The sequence below is a fragment of the Polychytrium aggregatum genome (genome assembly GCF_025602895.1).
Source record: "Polychytrium aggregatum strain JEL109 chromosome Unknown BJ171scaffold_18, whole genome shotgun sequence".
Taxonomy (NCBI): domain Eukaryota; kingdom Fungi; phylum Chytridiomycota; class Chytridiomycetes; order Polychytriales; genus Polychytrium; species Polychytrium aggregatum.
This window is the reverse complement of record NW_026516220.1, coordinates 51,281-65,156: the sequence shown is the minus strand read 5'-3', so window position 1 is coordinate 65,156 and position 13,876 is coordinate 51,281. Positions and strand designations below refer to the sequence as shown.

General features: G+C 55.7%; 4 protein-coding genes across 4 annotated transcripts; 1 reads left to right on the top strand and 3 right to left on the bottom strand.

Annotated features, from left to right (window-relative positions):
* The first annotated feature begins 136 nt into the window (after positions 1 to 136).
* On the top strand, positions 137 to 1,921 carry BJ171DRAFT_504600 (uncharacterized protein). The gene is made up of 5 exons (XM_053110949.1): positions 137 to 238; positions 435 to 670; positions 880 to 1,019; positions 1,243 to 1,366; positions 1,629 to 1,921. Exons 1-5 carry the CDS (start codon positions 205 to 207, stop codon positions 1,704 to 1,706), a joined length of 612 nt encoding a protein of 203 aa, XP_052966623.1. The 5' UTR covers positions 137 to 204; the 3' UTR covers positions 1,707 to 1,921.
* Positions 1,922 to 2,623: 702 nt separating this feature from the next.
* BJ171DRAFT_504594 (WD40-repeat-containing domain protein) lies at positions 2,624 to 6,872 on the bottom strand. Its single transcript, XM_053110948.1, is given in 11 exon segments — positions 2,624 to 2,880; positions 2,899 to 2,989; positions 3,183 to 3,584; positions 3,826 to 4,204; positions 4,388 to 4,461; positions 4,641 to 4,808; positions 4,957 to 5,322; positions 5,591 to 5,725; positions 5,823 to 5,924; positions 6,211 to 6,401; positions 6,684 to 6,872. 11 exon segments carry the CDS (start codon positions 6,802 to 6,804, stop codon positions 2,756 to 2,758), a joined length of 2,154 nt encoding a protein of 717 aa, XP_052966622.1. The 5' UTR covers positions 6,805 to 6,872; the 3' UTR covers positions 2,624 to 2,755.
* A 425-nt stretch (positions 6,873 to 7,297) lies between these two features.
* Positions 7,298 to 8,132, bottom strand: BJ171DRAFT_558627 (40S ribosomal protein S22-A; the record flags this gene model as incomplete). The annotated part of the gene is made up of 3 exons (XM_053113161.1): positions 7,298 to 7,557; positions 7,900 to 8,011; positions 8,112 to 8,132. The coding sequence occupies 3 exons, from the start codon at positions 8,130 to 8,132 to the stop codon at positions 7,298 to 7,300; spliced, it is 393 nt and encodes a 130-aa protein (XP_052966621.1).
* A 1,738-nt stretch (positions 8,133 to 9,870) lies between these two features.
* On the bottom strand, positions 9,871 to 13,856 carry BJ171DRAFT_97429 (uncharacterized protein). Its single transcript, XM_053116010.1, has 3 exons — positions 13,629 to 13,856; positions 10,421 to 13,294; positions 9,871 to 10,274 (listed from the first exon to the last, which is right to left on the bottom strand). Exons 1-3 carry the CDS (start codon positions 13,680 to 13,682, stop codon positions 10,017 to 10,019), a joined length of 3,186 nt encoding a protein of 1,061 aa, XP_052966620.1. The 5' UTR covers positions 13,683 to 13,856; the 3' UTR covers positions 9,871 to 10,016.
* Positions 13,857 to 13,876: the final 20 nt, after the last annotated feature.

Here is a 13,876-nt window from a genome sequence, read left to right as displayed (position 1 = left end):
GGCTGGCGGAAGAAAAAAAAGCCAAGCCACATGCCGACGGCCGGGACACGTGCCCGGGTGTGGATGGGCACGGGACGGTGCGGCGTGGCTGGCACGGGACCATGGATCCAGGCGCCTCGGTGCAGGCCGGGGGGCGGCCGCCCTTGCCTTGATCTGATCTGTCGCCCAAGGCACCCTGGCCTGCTCTTCGTGTTGCACACCGCCATGGCGTCGCCAATGGATATCGATCGCTCGCTCGGTATGTGCACGGCCGATGCTGCTTGCTCTCGCCGGGGCTCTCGGGTCCCGCCTGTCCTTCTGCACCGAGCAAGCCCGTGGCTCCCAACTGTCCATGCACGCTCTCCCAGCCATTGTTGACTCTAGCTCGCTGTCGGAATATCTGCCGGCGCTCGGCAACGACTTGCTATCTCTGCATCGCTCGTTCAACCGCTCAGATGAGATTATCAAGTCCAAGAAAAAATCCCGCGTCGCGGGCAAACCCCCTGTCAAAACTCCCGGCAAGCAGGGACAGGGAAAGCGAGGAGGCAAGCCTAGCCCGGGTTCTCCCGCAGCGCAGCGCAAGAGCCCAAAGACCGGCTTGGCCCGAGTCAAGTCTTCTCCCGGATTCAAGCGGACAGCCCCAGTTCAGGGCAAGGCCATCTCCAAGGCTCTGCAAAGAACACCCCAAAAGGTCTGTGAGTCATCATCTGAGCCGCTTGTGGAGCTCCTTCGAAATGCTGCACAAGACCACCAAGATATCCAGGAGTGAATTCTGCTCGAGTCTTCAAACATGATGCGTCCTCAAGCACGCGCGGCTGATTCAAGGACGCCTGGATTCAAGGACGCCTGGGCTCCAGAACGCCTCCCACCTTACTAAAATCAAGCGTGTTCAATTGATAGCCTCAAGCCAATACCCGCTCGAAGGACCGAAAGGATATCGCTCGTGACCAGGTAGCGGCGACACTTGTGAACAATTTTACAATTACCATCGCCAACGACAGACGGCCCAAGAGCCCCGTTAAGCCTGCAGTCAATCGAGAGTAGGTGCCCTCCGCCCAGCATTATATGGCAACGAGCCGAACTCACGCCGAAGTCGTGGCGGCGTAGTTGAGACCGAACTGGCGATTGGTCTGCGGTGCCGGCTTTTTCTAGGCTCGCCGGATCCATGCCCAGAATCTGCTCGATTTTGCTGGGCACTTAGAAATGGAAACTGAGCTGGAGATTTGCCAACGACTGACAAGCTTATTGCGATTTGTCCGACAGCGTCAATGGACTCGGAAGCCTGTCAACCAGAGCGTCGGCAAAATCCAAAAGGCCCCTGAATCCACCGTCCAATCCGTCTCCCAAGCATGACCAGCCTGAGATACCACCAATAGCACTCGATAAGGTACGAGACTAGCATACCTGCTACAAGGCAGAGGTCTTGCGGAGTTACAATAGGCAGTCCAGCTCCTGTATTGCGGTTGTGCAGGCGTTGCCGTCCAGTGGCAATATGGTGATCCCATAGATGTGTGGTGTGCATGGCTGGCACAGACCAGTGGCTATCCATGAGATAACGAAACTTCTGGCAAGAACCAGACGAGATACTCGAGCGTGGCTCAGTGTTCGCAATCAATGACGTCCGTATTCCTTTGACTTTGCTGACTTAGAGCATCTCCTTGAGTTCGAGATTTGCCCAAATTAGTGCACATGCGGCACGGTATCGGGGCAGCGATCTTTCGAGCTAACGCCCATGTCGAAGACCGGGTTGCACGAGGAGCTAGTTTGGTCGATACGGCTTCGTCTGAGCCAACTGACGGCGCTGATTGCTCTTGGGTACGATTTGGGTCATTTCAGGAGTCGTGAATACAGCTACAGGCGTAGACGAATGGCGGGAGGGCACCCATTATCACAACAGTAATTAGGGGCCACATGATCCGAGTCGTGTTACTATTCCCGGGGTGGGCGGCAGTCGAGGCTTTCCAGCAGATGCTGACGAACGCGACCATTGCGGTCAATCCGGAACGAAGCAGAGCGGTATTCCTTTCTCTGGCATCAGAGGCCCCGGTGGGCAGTCCTGGTGAATCTTTCCGATCTTGGCTGGCAATCGCTTGGTTTGCTTGGTTTGGGAAGCATTGTCTTACACTATATTCAGGGGGAAATGGGACACTTTCCCAAAACCCATATGTCGGCGTAGTATGCGATGGCATGCGCCTAACTATGCCATAAGAAATGCAAACAGATCATCTCGGCAGCCTCCGAGTGAAGACCACCGGTCGTAGTGCAGCGATGCGGAAATCGAGGGTGCCGTGCTTGGCCATGATTGCGATGATTGGGTGGGTGTATTCAGGTTCCAGAAAAAAACACTGTCATGGCTCAAAATGGGGGGTATCCCATTTCATTGTGGAAACGCTGTAAATACACCCGTGGCGACAATCGACTGGCATTGATGTCGCAATGTGGGGCGTCGGTGGATGCGTTCGACTCCTTGGACAGCTTTATAGTTCCTCAATATCAAGATGCTCGGCCTTCTCGAGTCGCCTTGCTTCCAAGCACTGTGAGCACACCGTTTCGTTATGGTAACGATGGGTGCACTCAGGTCCAGATATCAACGACAACCCTGACCCAAAACATGGTACGCTGTAAAACGTCCCCGGTGGATCTCCTGTGGCGATGACCATGTTTTGCGGATATTGCATTTATGAAGCCTGGCATTTCCAGACGGAGGGTTGCGCACAGCCTTCATGAGCGCAAGAGATGGATCGTCCCTTCCTTTTGGCTGAAGCAGGTATGCCGCCTACATGCGTGAGCCTCTGCCGCCACGACCACCCCGACCACCTCGACCACCCCGACCACCTCGACCACCTCGACCACCTCGATCGCCACGACCACCTCGACCGCCACGACCACCACGACTACCTCGACCGCCACGACCACCTCTACCGCCTTCTGATCTGGGAAGACTCAAGTCTCCCACGCCTCTGCGCTCCCGAGCACTTGGAGCATCGCGGTCGATGCGGTCGCTAGAATCCTGTATCAATTAGCCATTGCACAGGTTGATAAGTGGAATGTTAGATTCGTGCCTGCACCGGTCGAACCAGTGCACCAGTGGCCGCTGAGAGCTTTCTAGTCGATGTGCAGGGCATACACAAGCATCTGCTGCCCGAGACAAATTGTCTCAAAAACAGCGCCGAGCGAAAGCACAGCAACCAAATATCCCTTACCGGATTTCGCCTCATTCCCGACTTGAACGACATGGAGAGGTTTCCAGTTTTCCGGCCACTACTGAAGTTGCGAGTGCTAGAGTTCTCAGAACCGACGCGCTCCTCCAAAGTCTGCTGGCGCTTGAGCTCCAGCTGGGCGAGGGCCTTACTATCGCCGATTCTAGTCATGGATGTGCCATCCTTGAGCTCGTAGAAAGACGGGCCACTGCTCTTCTGGACCGGTGCCTTGGATCGGATAATAGGATCGGCTTTGGTCTTGATCACCCGTGAGCTGTCACCATCGCCATTATCGTCGCTACCGCTGCCTTCTGATTGATCGTACTCATACTCAAAGCCGACTTGATCATCGTCAGATTCTTGATCGCTCTCCACCCTCTCGAAGTGATTGGTCTTGTTTTGAGACTTGATGTGTGTAGAAGGGAACAAGCCATTCGAACGGTTAGTCAAATGCACCGTCTTCAAAAACATCGTCACCAAAGGCATCGTCGTCAAATAGACTCTTATAACCCATAAGCAGCGGCTTCAAGCCACAGCCACAGCCACAGCCCCAGCCGCTGGCCCCACCTTTACTCGCAACCACGTCCATGAACACGCAGTATGGTCAAAAACACTCGAGGTTCATCGGGATCGCCAGCACATTTACCTCGCTAGGATGGCGGAGTCGGTATTCGTCGGTGCCTTCGTCAACCTCAAAGTCAGGATCAGTGAACAAGCCACCGAACCGATCGTCCACCAGGGCCTCCGGCAAGCCAGCCCCTTCGGACGTGCTGTCTTCGTTTTTCTTCTGTCCCTCGAGCAGTCGGGTCGCCAGGTTGCGATTGAGCTTGGGTAGTTTCTTGGTGGCACGAATGCGAGACTCGCGCTGCTTCTCAATCTTTTCACGGACCATTCGGCTCTTGTATTCATCGTATTCGAACGGGTTAGCGATAGCCTTGGCCTTGTCGTAGAGCCGGAGATCGACGAAGAATCCATGAAGATATGCCTTGAGCACGTTCGTTCCAATCAGATGCTCGAGGCCGAGTCTGGGACAAGTGGTTGTGGTGATGCCGACGACGAAGATGGTGGCCGGGATGGAGTAGGGCCAAGAGTCAGTGTATCGTATAATCCATTTGGGAGCAAAGTTGCTTGCATCAAGCCTGAGGGAGATCTCCGATTGCTGGAGACAGCCATATATGCACCGAGGCCAGATCCTGACGAGAACCTACCGTGTTAGCTCTTTGCGCGTAACGAATTTGTAATCATCGTAGATTGTTGTGTTGGGGTTTTCCTCCATTTCTTCCTGTTGGTGTACATAGTCGTGGCAGGTTCAAAGAAGAATGTATGAGAAGGGGGGGTATTGCTTCCGATGATCGACATGCAATGATAGCAGTACTTTTGTTGGCTGTCAGCAAATATATACGAGAAATCGGCGGCATCAAGGTGGCTCTGGTGAAACCACTTGAGCGGTTCATATCCTACCGTCAAGTTATCCAGGAAGGGGCACCATCTCGGTGCCAGTCCAAGTTGAGGGATGTAATAGGTCTGGATGTCGACGCCTTCGTTTGCGAGCATAACAAGACCGGAGTCTCCATACACACACATGTCGTTGATGTCGGTGGGCGGCTCAATACTGGTGAAAATTTTGCCCTGTGGAGACGGAGAAGACCGAGACAGACATAGCAACTGTCAGTGCTTGCATCGACAGCACTCGACCCGAGAAGCATCGCAGCCACGACGACACGCACAGGCCAAATGGCAAGGCCGCGGCGTAGTTAAAGCCTTTGGCAATGCTTACATCGTCTTTGTTCCAAATCTTGACAATCTTGGTATCTGCACTCAGGACATTGCCACTGGAGTGGAAGTGAATTTTCTTGATGGGATACCCGTACTGATGATCCTTGATCATGAGAGGAGCTGGGTTCCGGAGGTCATAGGTAACAATATGGCCACTTGCAGTTCCAACCGCGAACGTCAGTCCGTCGCTGTGGAACGCAAGCGACGTGATTTCGGGGAACGACTCCAAAGCGGCGTCGCCCTTGACAAGATGATCCGAGACATCCAGGATGCCTATCCGGACACGATCTGTTGGGTGCCAGAACTCGCATTTTCCGTTTTCGCCACCAAATCCAAAGAGCTGATGCGCGTTGTTGATTGCGGTGACCTAAAAGCATCGATTTGGCCAGGGTAAGCAATGTGCGCCATACAAGAGGACAGTCTATGACTTGCTCTGCTGAATAGGAGTGCGCCGGGCGGAGGCGTGAGCCTTGTGGCGAGAGGGGCGGCTCAAGCAATCGATAACCAGAGGGGCTGCGAGTGATTCAAGGGCTGCGCCTGTGATGAATCAAGGCACACTGGGCAGACCCGGATGTTGCTGACCTCCATCGAGCTTTTGACCGCACCCATGCGACGACTGCACTCCGAGCACTCACATTTATGGCAGGAAGATCGGTGCTGAACGAATTCAAGAAACGGCCTTGATCAAGATTCAGTCTCCAGACTTCATTGCTTGCGCCAACAACCATCAAATCACAACTTGGAAAATGATAAGCCAAGTCTCGCCCGAACTGAAACGACATACGCACCAGGGTTGCGCAGTGAGTGTTTGTGTTAATGTCGCGAACGATCGTGAGCCAGTCACCCACTCCGATACGATGTACAGACCTTTGGGACTCTTGTTTTAAAATGAAGTCCAAACTGGGAGTGAATTTCAATCGAACGATCCGTTTGGAGATGTACGGATTTGGTCCAGTCATCCGAAAGAATCTATCACAGATAATGTTTTGGCAAGGGCAGTGTGAGCCGAAAGCGTTGGCCATCTGAGCAAGTTCGTATCAAGGATATATGTCGTCGCAACGAGATCCTGCCGAAGGCCTATGACAAAGACATTCCTCAAGACCGTCCCGAATGTGACAGATCGGCACGATTCGCTACGCTGGGCTGTATGAAGCGCCGCGGTGCGCTGCGATGCCTCACTCCCGCTGCCCAATCGTGCCAGACAGACAAGGCGGTCGCAAGAGGAATGTGTCGACGAACTGCTCTGGAGTCGTACTTCGAATTGAATGTTCTCGCACTCGGTGTGCCGGTCAAACTTCATGCTCAGCTCAGAGAGATCGTAGATGCGCATCTGGGGCTTATAAACCCCTGTTGCCATGATAAAGTTCCCGTCGCGGGTGGTCTTCAGCTTCAAGGATGCTTCGGGAAACTTGAAGTCCTGGATAAGCTCGACTCGATTTCTCCACTCTATCGATGAATGCAAACCCCACCAAGCGCCACCGAGTTGGCCACCACGATACGGAGAATTGGATCAACAACTTGGATCGGCTCCAGGAGCATGAAGCATCGTTTGGAGTGTGCCACACTTCAAGATGGCCTCGCGCACTTTGCCGTTGGTTCTGGGCCAGATGTGAGGTAAAAGGCACAAGGCACATGCTCTGGAGCAAAAGCTGTTCGCGACATGGCGTTCGCTTGGCTTTGGCCGGCCGGCCGGTTGGTTGGGGGAGGGTGTTGTCTCAGCCCACTCACCTTGGTCATATTTCAAACTCTTGGCATTCCGCCTTGCCAGCCAGTCCGGTATGGCGCTGCGGGCGCCACTCGTCACCGAGTATATTTTAACATTATTTGGGTTTGAGACCTGGAGCGACATGCTGCTCTGAAAGGTGTGGATTGCCAGGAGGGAGGGCTCGAATTGCAGATGAGCGGGGAGTCGAGTTCGATGGCGTGAGGACCGGGATCGATGGCTGGCGAGGCCGCGGCCCTCGACCAAAAAAAAAGTGTGTTACGTAATCTGTCGGAGTTGGGCGGGATGGCCGTCGGCCGTCTCTCGGCGAGCTGCATCGGGTTGGATCGCGACAGATCATGGTGGATCGGGCTGGATGGTGACGGATGGGGCTGTGATGCGCTTCTCATTCTCAACGGGCTGGATCGCTCTCTTGGGGGCCGGCTGGATGGGCATCTTCCGGCTGCGGAGCAAACGATCATCCGACTATCACACCCCATCCGAGCGGAGCATCACCACAATCTAATCCACCCAGAGCATTGAACTCGATTGACTGAGGAGTGAGTGTACTGTATTGGAATCACAAACCATCCAAGCTGGGCCCATGCTCCCATATACAGCCAGAGGACGGCTCCCCCACTTAGTAGAAGAATCCGAGGATCTTGCCACCGGTGTGCTTGCGACGGGCCTCCTCGTGGTCCATGATGCCAGCGGAGGTGGTCAGGACAATGAAGCCGAACTGGCGCGAGGGGAGGAGGTACGAGACCCACTTCTCGAGATCAGCCAGCTTGATGTTGAAGCGGGGGGAGATGACACCGCACTTGTTGATACGGCCAACGAGCTGGACGACGATCTTGCCAGAGCGGTGATCATCAACAATCTCAAACTCGCCGATGTAACCTGAAGGGAGAGGGTTTCGGGACTGTTAGCACACAGGTCTGGCAGGACTCGCCTCTTGGCGCATTACACATTCCCCTCTACCCGCGCCCAAACACACGTTTATGCACTCGCTCGATCTCCAGCATCCATGAATAATGTCGCAACGAATTAAAGCCCAGGACCCGTGAGGAATGCACCAGGTGCAGGGTCGAGGGTTGTAAGTCCGCTGCTTCCTTCTATCGAAGACTTAAAAAACAGAGTCGATTGACCAGCGCAAACTGCTCCGACAGCTGTCCAGTTATACTTCGAAGTTACGTGATAGACACGCATGTACGCAGTGACCTCCCGGTTGATTTTACTCACCATGCTTCTGCATAACGGAGAGGAACTTGATGATGACCTTGGAGCTGGGGCGGATCAGAACCTGGCGCTTGCCACGGCGCTCAGCGTTGACAATGCTCTTCAGGCAGTCGTTCTGAGAATAGGATATGTGGGTAGAGTCAATCGCCGCCCATGCAACGCAGCCGCACCCGAATTGGCAATAGGCGAGATGAGCAAGATCAGAGTACACTTACGAGAACAGAGATGCGGACCATTTCGAATGAAGCTGACTTGAGTCTACAGAACAACGATGCTATCGTTAGCCGAGATGCAGACCGAGCAGCATCACCCAACAAGCTTCGCAGCGAGTGTCGTCCTTGAGAATCGACCTCTCTTTCTTTGAACGCACGAGCGATGGCAACGAGGCCAAGACTGTGTGCTCTGCCCAAAAAAAAAAAGAGGGGATCGCCAAAGCGATTCAGCGGAAGCCCACACACAGCTCCTGACGGGCAGGAGGCCATGCGGGACTGCCCATCATGAGTGTCGCCTGGCCGGCGTCCAGAGACAACGATGCACATCCTGGCTTGAGAGTAGCCAAAAGGGCGTCGCTGTCTCTGTCTGCTTCCAAGGAAGCAGATTCGGCGCCGGCCATGTTCCGATTCATGAAGCAGTTTTTGGGTGATGCAGATCGGCATAGGCTGCCGCCCATGCGGCTCTGGTGGCAGCAGGTCAGTCGATCTTCTTCGATCGTCATCGTTGCACACTCAGAGTCCCGACCCTCCATCGAAGGTGTCGTCGAGGCAGCCTGAAGATGGGTCGGGACAGCCCAGCACTAGCGTCTGCAGCCACTGCTGCTTCAGGGGAAGCGCAAGACCGACAGCAGCGATCTTCATCCGTCATTTCCCTGAAACGACCACCGGTCGTTGGCCAGTGGCTGGCTCGCGATTCGCAGCTTGCGGTGCCAACAGGGAACTACTGCTCCGTGAACGGAACGACGACACTCGATCGTTGAAACAATTACCAAAACGGTGCTTTGACGCACAGCCCGGGCCAAGGCAAGCCAGGCCAAGCCAAGCCAGGCCAAGCCAACACCAAAAGTGCGGGTGACCAAGTAAGCCGCACGATTCAAGCCGCATGGAGATGCCAACAATCGCAGGGCCGGCTGTGGTGGACGCAGGGGTTGTGCGAGGAAAGAATAGGACGCAAGAAGGCACACAGGCATCAGGTCGCCCAGGCCGGCCGCTGGCCTGCACCCAGACTGATCGGGGTTTATTACCTAAACGAGGAATGGACGTTGCAGACAGAGAGGGGGAAGAAAGAGGGATGCAGCCCTCACAGGGCTTTATTGCACCAGCAGGGCCGCCCGAGGGCCAGCGACAGGAAGAAAAAAAGAGCGTCGCACAGGGATGGCTTGGCTGTGGCGCAGGCTGCTGGCTGGACTGGCTGGACTGGCTGGACTGGCTGGATCCATATCGCAATCGAACCAGAGCTTGGCCGATTCACTGTTGCAGGACGGCCTGTCGGGCATGGATGATGGATTGGCATGGAACAGCGTCCTGTTTCAGAGTATAGTGTATACCGGACGATCATATTCAACTGTGACAGAACGAGTATGCTCAGCCAAGCACCACGAGATCTCGGGAGACATTCGGACACAAAGACGGGGAGGGGCAAAACAGAATGAGGAAGGAAGAATACTCAAAACTGCCCAGAGACAGGAGACATGATCAACGCAAAGAAAGGAAAGGAAAAGAAAAGAAAGGAAAGGGATCAAAGGAGAGTAAGAGATCAATGCAAGGCGCCGAGCAATCCAAGCGCCGAGCAATCCAAGCGCAGATGAAAGATAAAGGCCGGGGATGCGAACCATCTCAATTAGACAATCGACGAAGGCGAGACTGTGCTCAGCGGTCGAAACAGCAGCAATAATGATAGTAATCGGAGGGGCAACGGCAGAGAGGCAAGAATAACTAAATCAGTACTGTTGTGGCTGCCACGATAAATTTGGTGCCAATCTATGACGTCATATCAATCAAGAGGTCGCGTCGAGAGGGATGAAGGCAGAGCCGCCGCAAAAGTTCCGTCGCTGGACATGCTGCTGCGACTTTACAGGATGCTTTCTGAGTCAACTTGGGTCGACCTTGGCCGCGCCGATCGGCACTTCACGACTGGGCGGCTGCTGGATGATCGGGGTGATGTTGTGGCGGCTGCTCATAGTGTTGCTGATACTGCCCCGGGTGGTCGTGCGGGCCGCCGTATTGCTGATCATACTGCGGATCGTACTGCTGATCGTACTGCTGGTCGTACTGCTGGTCATACAGCGACTGATCGTACTGGCCGCTGTAACCGTTGCCATCTTCAGGAAGCTCGTCTTCACCGTAATCCAGCAGCTGGTTGTGGGCCTGGTCCAACATCTCGACCTACATGTCCACAGTATCCACACTTAGTCCCGATTCTTGCCCGAAAAATGGCCGGTGGAGGAGGGCATGCGACGGCAGGCACGAACCACAATCTAATACGACCAGGACTTCAAAGCCTGTGTCGGCACTATGACGGCTATGCTTACCTGTTCTCGGAGACTCGTGATCTCGATTTCGTACATTTGCTTCTCCGCGAGCAATTCTTTGATCTTTTTGAAAGCCTGGGCCGAGAGGCGATCGAACTTGCTTTTGTTGACCTCGTTTGCGGCAATCATCTCCTCTTTCTCTTGTCGAAGAGCCTCCAGCTCGCGCGACAGATTGGTGAAATCCTCAGCCATGGCGGCTAGCGTCTGCTGGTGCTGTTCGCTCTGTTTTTGAAGCTCCTGATTCTTGCGGATCAGGTCCAGGTTTTGCTGCTCGAGATCGTTGTTTTGCGACTGAAGATCATCTTTCTGGGAGAGGATCTCAATCCGCTCCGCCTGAAGCTCTTGGCGATGCTGAATCAAATCGTCACGCTCGTCCTCCAGATGCTTGCACCGCATACGCTCATCTTCCAGCTGGGCGGCGAGCGACTCAATCGTATCGACCGCAGCAGCTGTGGCCGCCTCTTGTTCTTCGCGTACCCTCGCTAGCTCCTCTTCACTTGGCCCGGTCGGTGATGTTTGACACTCGGCCTCCTTCAGTGTGGCGCCTCGAGTCTGAATCTGGACGTGACGGACCTTGCGGCGTGGCTTGGGCGCATCAACGTTGGACAAGGCTGCGATGCCGTTGATACTAGTGCGGTCACCGGGAATCAGCAGGAAACTTGTCCGGTCACCAGAGACCTGGAGGCTGTTGCGCTCCACCGGAGTTCCGGGTGGTGAGAGCAAGTTGCCGCCAGCTTGGCCGCCAGCATTCAGCGAGCTGTTTCGCTTGTTACCGGTGATGGTGGTCGCGCCGGAAACTGAGATAGATTGGTTCGGTTGTTGTGGCTGGGGAGACCTTGAGGGCTGGAGGCCAAAGCTGGAGCCCAGATCCAGAGAAAAGTCGGAAGGCACGACTGCGGGCAGCAAGTCCAGTGATGCGGTGGTGGCTGGCCCGACGGCGGCATCCTGGCCTGCTGTGGATTCATATGGATCAGTGCCAGTCGACTTTGACACCACCTCGCTGGATGTAACGGGCGGAGTGGCCAACACCACGGCTGCTGTCACGGGCTTTGGTGCCGATGCCTTGGAGATCGTTCGTGGGTTGAGAGGCACGGGAACTGCACGATCGCTTGGCGCCGTGCTACTGTCAGTCCGGGGCGGGGTTGTAGCCAAAGGAGCAACCGGAGGAGGAGGAGGAGGAGGGGTTGATGTGGACTGCTGTTGCTGCTGCTGCTGCTGCTGCTGCTGCTGCTGCTGCTGCTGCTGCTGCTGCTGTTGTTGTTGCTGCTGCTGTTGTTGCTGTTGCTGAGCCGGGCCTTGAGTACCTGGCACCTGTGCAGCAACAGGCGTGAACGACAGGGAGGACATGCGCTGCTTCAGAGGTTGCATTGGCGCCTTTTCTGGCTCGGGCTGAGGTGAAGGCTCGGGCTCCTGATCTGAGGGCTCGGCTTCGTCGGGATAGTAGTCCTCGTAATACTCTTCGTCGTATTCACCGTACTCATCTTCGTCGTCTTCGACTTCGTATGTAATCTCCTCATGCATAGATGCAAACTTGACCAGTTTGCTCTTGCGTCTGTTTGGTCTGGGGAGGGAGTCGCCAGTTTGGCCAGGATCAATCTCGGCGTTCAGCTGGGTATTGCGCAAGAGGGTTCCGTCCATGACAGACTCTTCATCGTCGTCCTCGTAGTATTCTTCATCTTCAGGGAAATAGTCGTCGGGACCTTGTTCGTAGGCATGGCCGTTGCCGTTGCCGTTGCCGTTGCCGTTGCCGTTGCCGTTGGAGAGCGTTCTTGGCGGAGGTCCGTCCTGGTCGCCTTGTTCACGTGATGGGAATTGATACGCATGCTGCTGAGCAGAGAGGCGTTGGGGCGGGTCGGGCTTTCGCTTGAAGACAGGATCGTCGAGATTGGGGGCCTCGGTGTTGAAGAAATCTGCAAGCATCTGGGTGGAGGAGCGCTTGTCGTTTGTCGGCGACAGCGAGTCTGCTTTCAGCATCGACCAAGTGGGCGGCTGGCGAGTCGTGGTCGACGATTCGTCCGGCTTGGCAGGCTTCTTGTCCTGGCTCTTTTTATCCTTCTTGAGAACAAAATTGAAGAGACCAGTGCCTCGTTTCTTCTTGGTCTCCTGTGTGTTGGCGGCGGCAACGTTTTCCTGGGACGGAAGATTACGGGGCTGCTGCGACTGCATGCCTCGGGGAGGTACGACGAAGCCACTCTGGGGCGCCGGCGAGGTGAATCGTGTGGGGGGATTGGCCTCGGCCCCATATGCACCACTGCCGGGTGGGTTCATGGGCTGGCCCATACCGCTGGGAGGCTGGCCAGCGCCAACCACGGGAGGATACGATGCACCCCGAAATGGACCGGGATTCTGAGCCTGGGGCGGTGGGTACGAGTTCTGTCGAGCAGGGTGGCTAACGCCGCCGGCCTGCTTTGGACCACCAAGCTGCTGCGGGGGCTGGCCTGGGTGCTGGAAGGGCTGCTGTTGCAGAGGCTGCTGTTGGTGCTGCAGCTGTTGTGGCTGTTGCGGCTGTTGCGGCTGCTGGTACTGATATTGCGCCTGAACAGGATTTTGCAGCTGCGAGGGCTGTGCAGGGTACTGACTTTGCTGCTGGTAATACTGCTGCTGCGGATGGCCCATTTGTCTGGCACCAGCGGCCTGAGGGGTACCCGCCATACCATACCCGTTGATGGAAGACATTCGGGAGGAGTACTGAGGCTCGCTGTGAAGAGGACGAGTCGTAGCCTCTTCGATGTGATCGTTTATGGACTGGTCCGAAACCGAATCGGCATCATCCATCGAAAACCTGTGTTGAGGCTGTTGTTGCTGCTGCTGATGCTGTTGCATCGGGACCTGTTGCTGGTACCCGGTGGGAGGGGGGCGGTAGCCCTGATAGTGCTAAAAGGACGAAAACCCAAGGAAGAAATTGTTAGGATGTCGAGCAAGACGAGGAAGGGTGCCGAGCATCACGTTCAGAGCAATGCGAGAAGATTCCGGAAATGTGGGAGGCTCGACGACGGGAGGGACTCTCCGATCCGACCGGGGATGTCAAGGCGAATGCTACAGAGGATCACGCCCGGCATCATGACGACGTGGCCCTGGTCCTTCGGTGCTGTGCTCAACGTCGTAATCGGCGGACACAGGTGAACAGGGGCGCAAATCCGAGAAAACTAGGCGCCTCGGTGATCGCTGGCCAGGCGCCTGAGGGCCAGGGGGAGAGCGGCCGACATACCTGCGGGTGCAGCTGCTGTTGCTGTTGCTGCGGCTGCGGCTGGGCTCGGTTCATCGTGGACAGACGCTGCGGGATATCAGCAGAAGGGGACAGACAATCCAGACCAGCAGACCGACGAAGGCTGTTGACGAAAGCCAAGTGGGCAAAGGGGGGGGAGAGCGCAAGCAGAGGGCGATTGCGATCGCGAGTCGCCAGCCAGAGAAGCCTCCAGAGAAGGCGAGAAAGACAAAGACGACGCCGAGGCAGCA

Bases quoted from the DNA above. Each gene is read 5' to 3' on its own strand.
- BJ171DRAFT_504600 (XM_053110949.1), top strand. From the start codon at position 205: ATGGCGTCGCCAATGGATATCGATCGCTCGCTCG. The intron at 239-434 runs GTATGTGCACGG...TCAACCGCTCAG, and splicing joins GGATATCGATCGCTCGCTCG to ATGAGATTATCAAGTCCAAG. The intron at 671-879 runs GTCTGTGAGTCA...TTCAATTGATAG, and splicing joins TGCAAAGAACACCCCAAAAG to CCTCAAGCCAATACCCGCTC.
- BJ171DRAFT_504594 (XM_053110948.1), bottom strand. From the start codon at position 6,804: ATGTCGCTCCAGGTCTCAAACCCAAATAATGTTAAAATATACTCGGTG. The intron at 4,205-4,387 runs GTAGGTTCTCGT...CACTTGTCCCAG, and splicing joins ACGCGCAAAGAGCTAACACG to ACTCGGCCTCGAGCATCTGA. The intron at 2,990-3,182 runs GTAAGGGATATT...TAATTGATACAG, and splicing joins CGGGAATGAGGCGAAATCCG to GATTCTAGCGACCGCATCGA.
- BJ171DRAFT_97429 (XM_053116010.1), bottom strand. From the start codon at position 13,682: ATGAACCGAGCCCAGCCGCAGCCGCAGCAACAGCAACAGCAGCTGCAC. The intron at 13,295-13,628 runs GTATGTCGGCCG...TCGTCCTTTTAG, and splicing joins AACAGCAGCTGCACCCGCAG to CACTATCAGGGCTACCGCCC. The intron at 10,275-10,420 runs GTAAGCATAGCC...GTGGACATGTAG, and splicing joins TCACGAGTCTCCGAGAACAG to GTCGAGATGTTGGACCAGGC.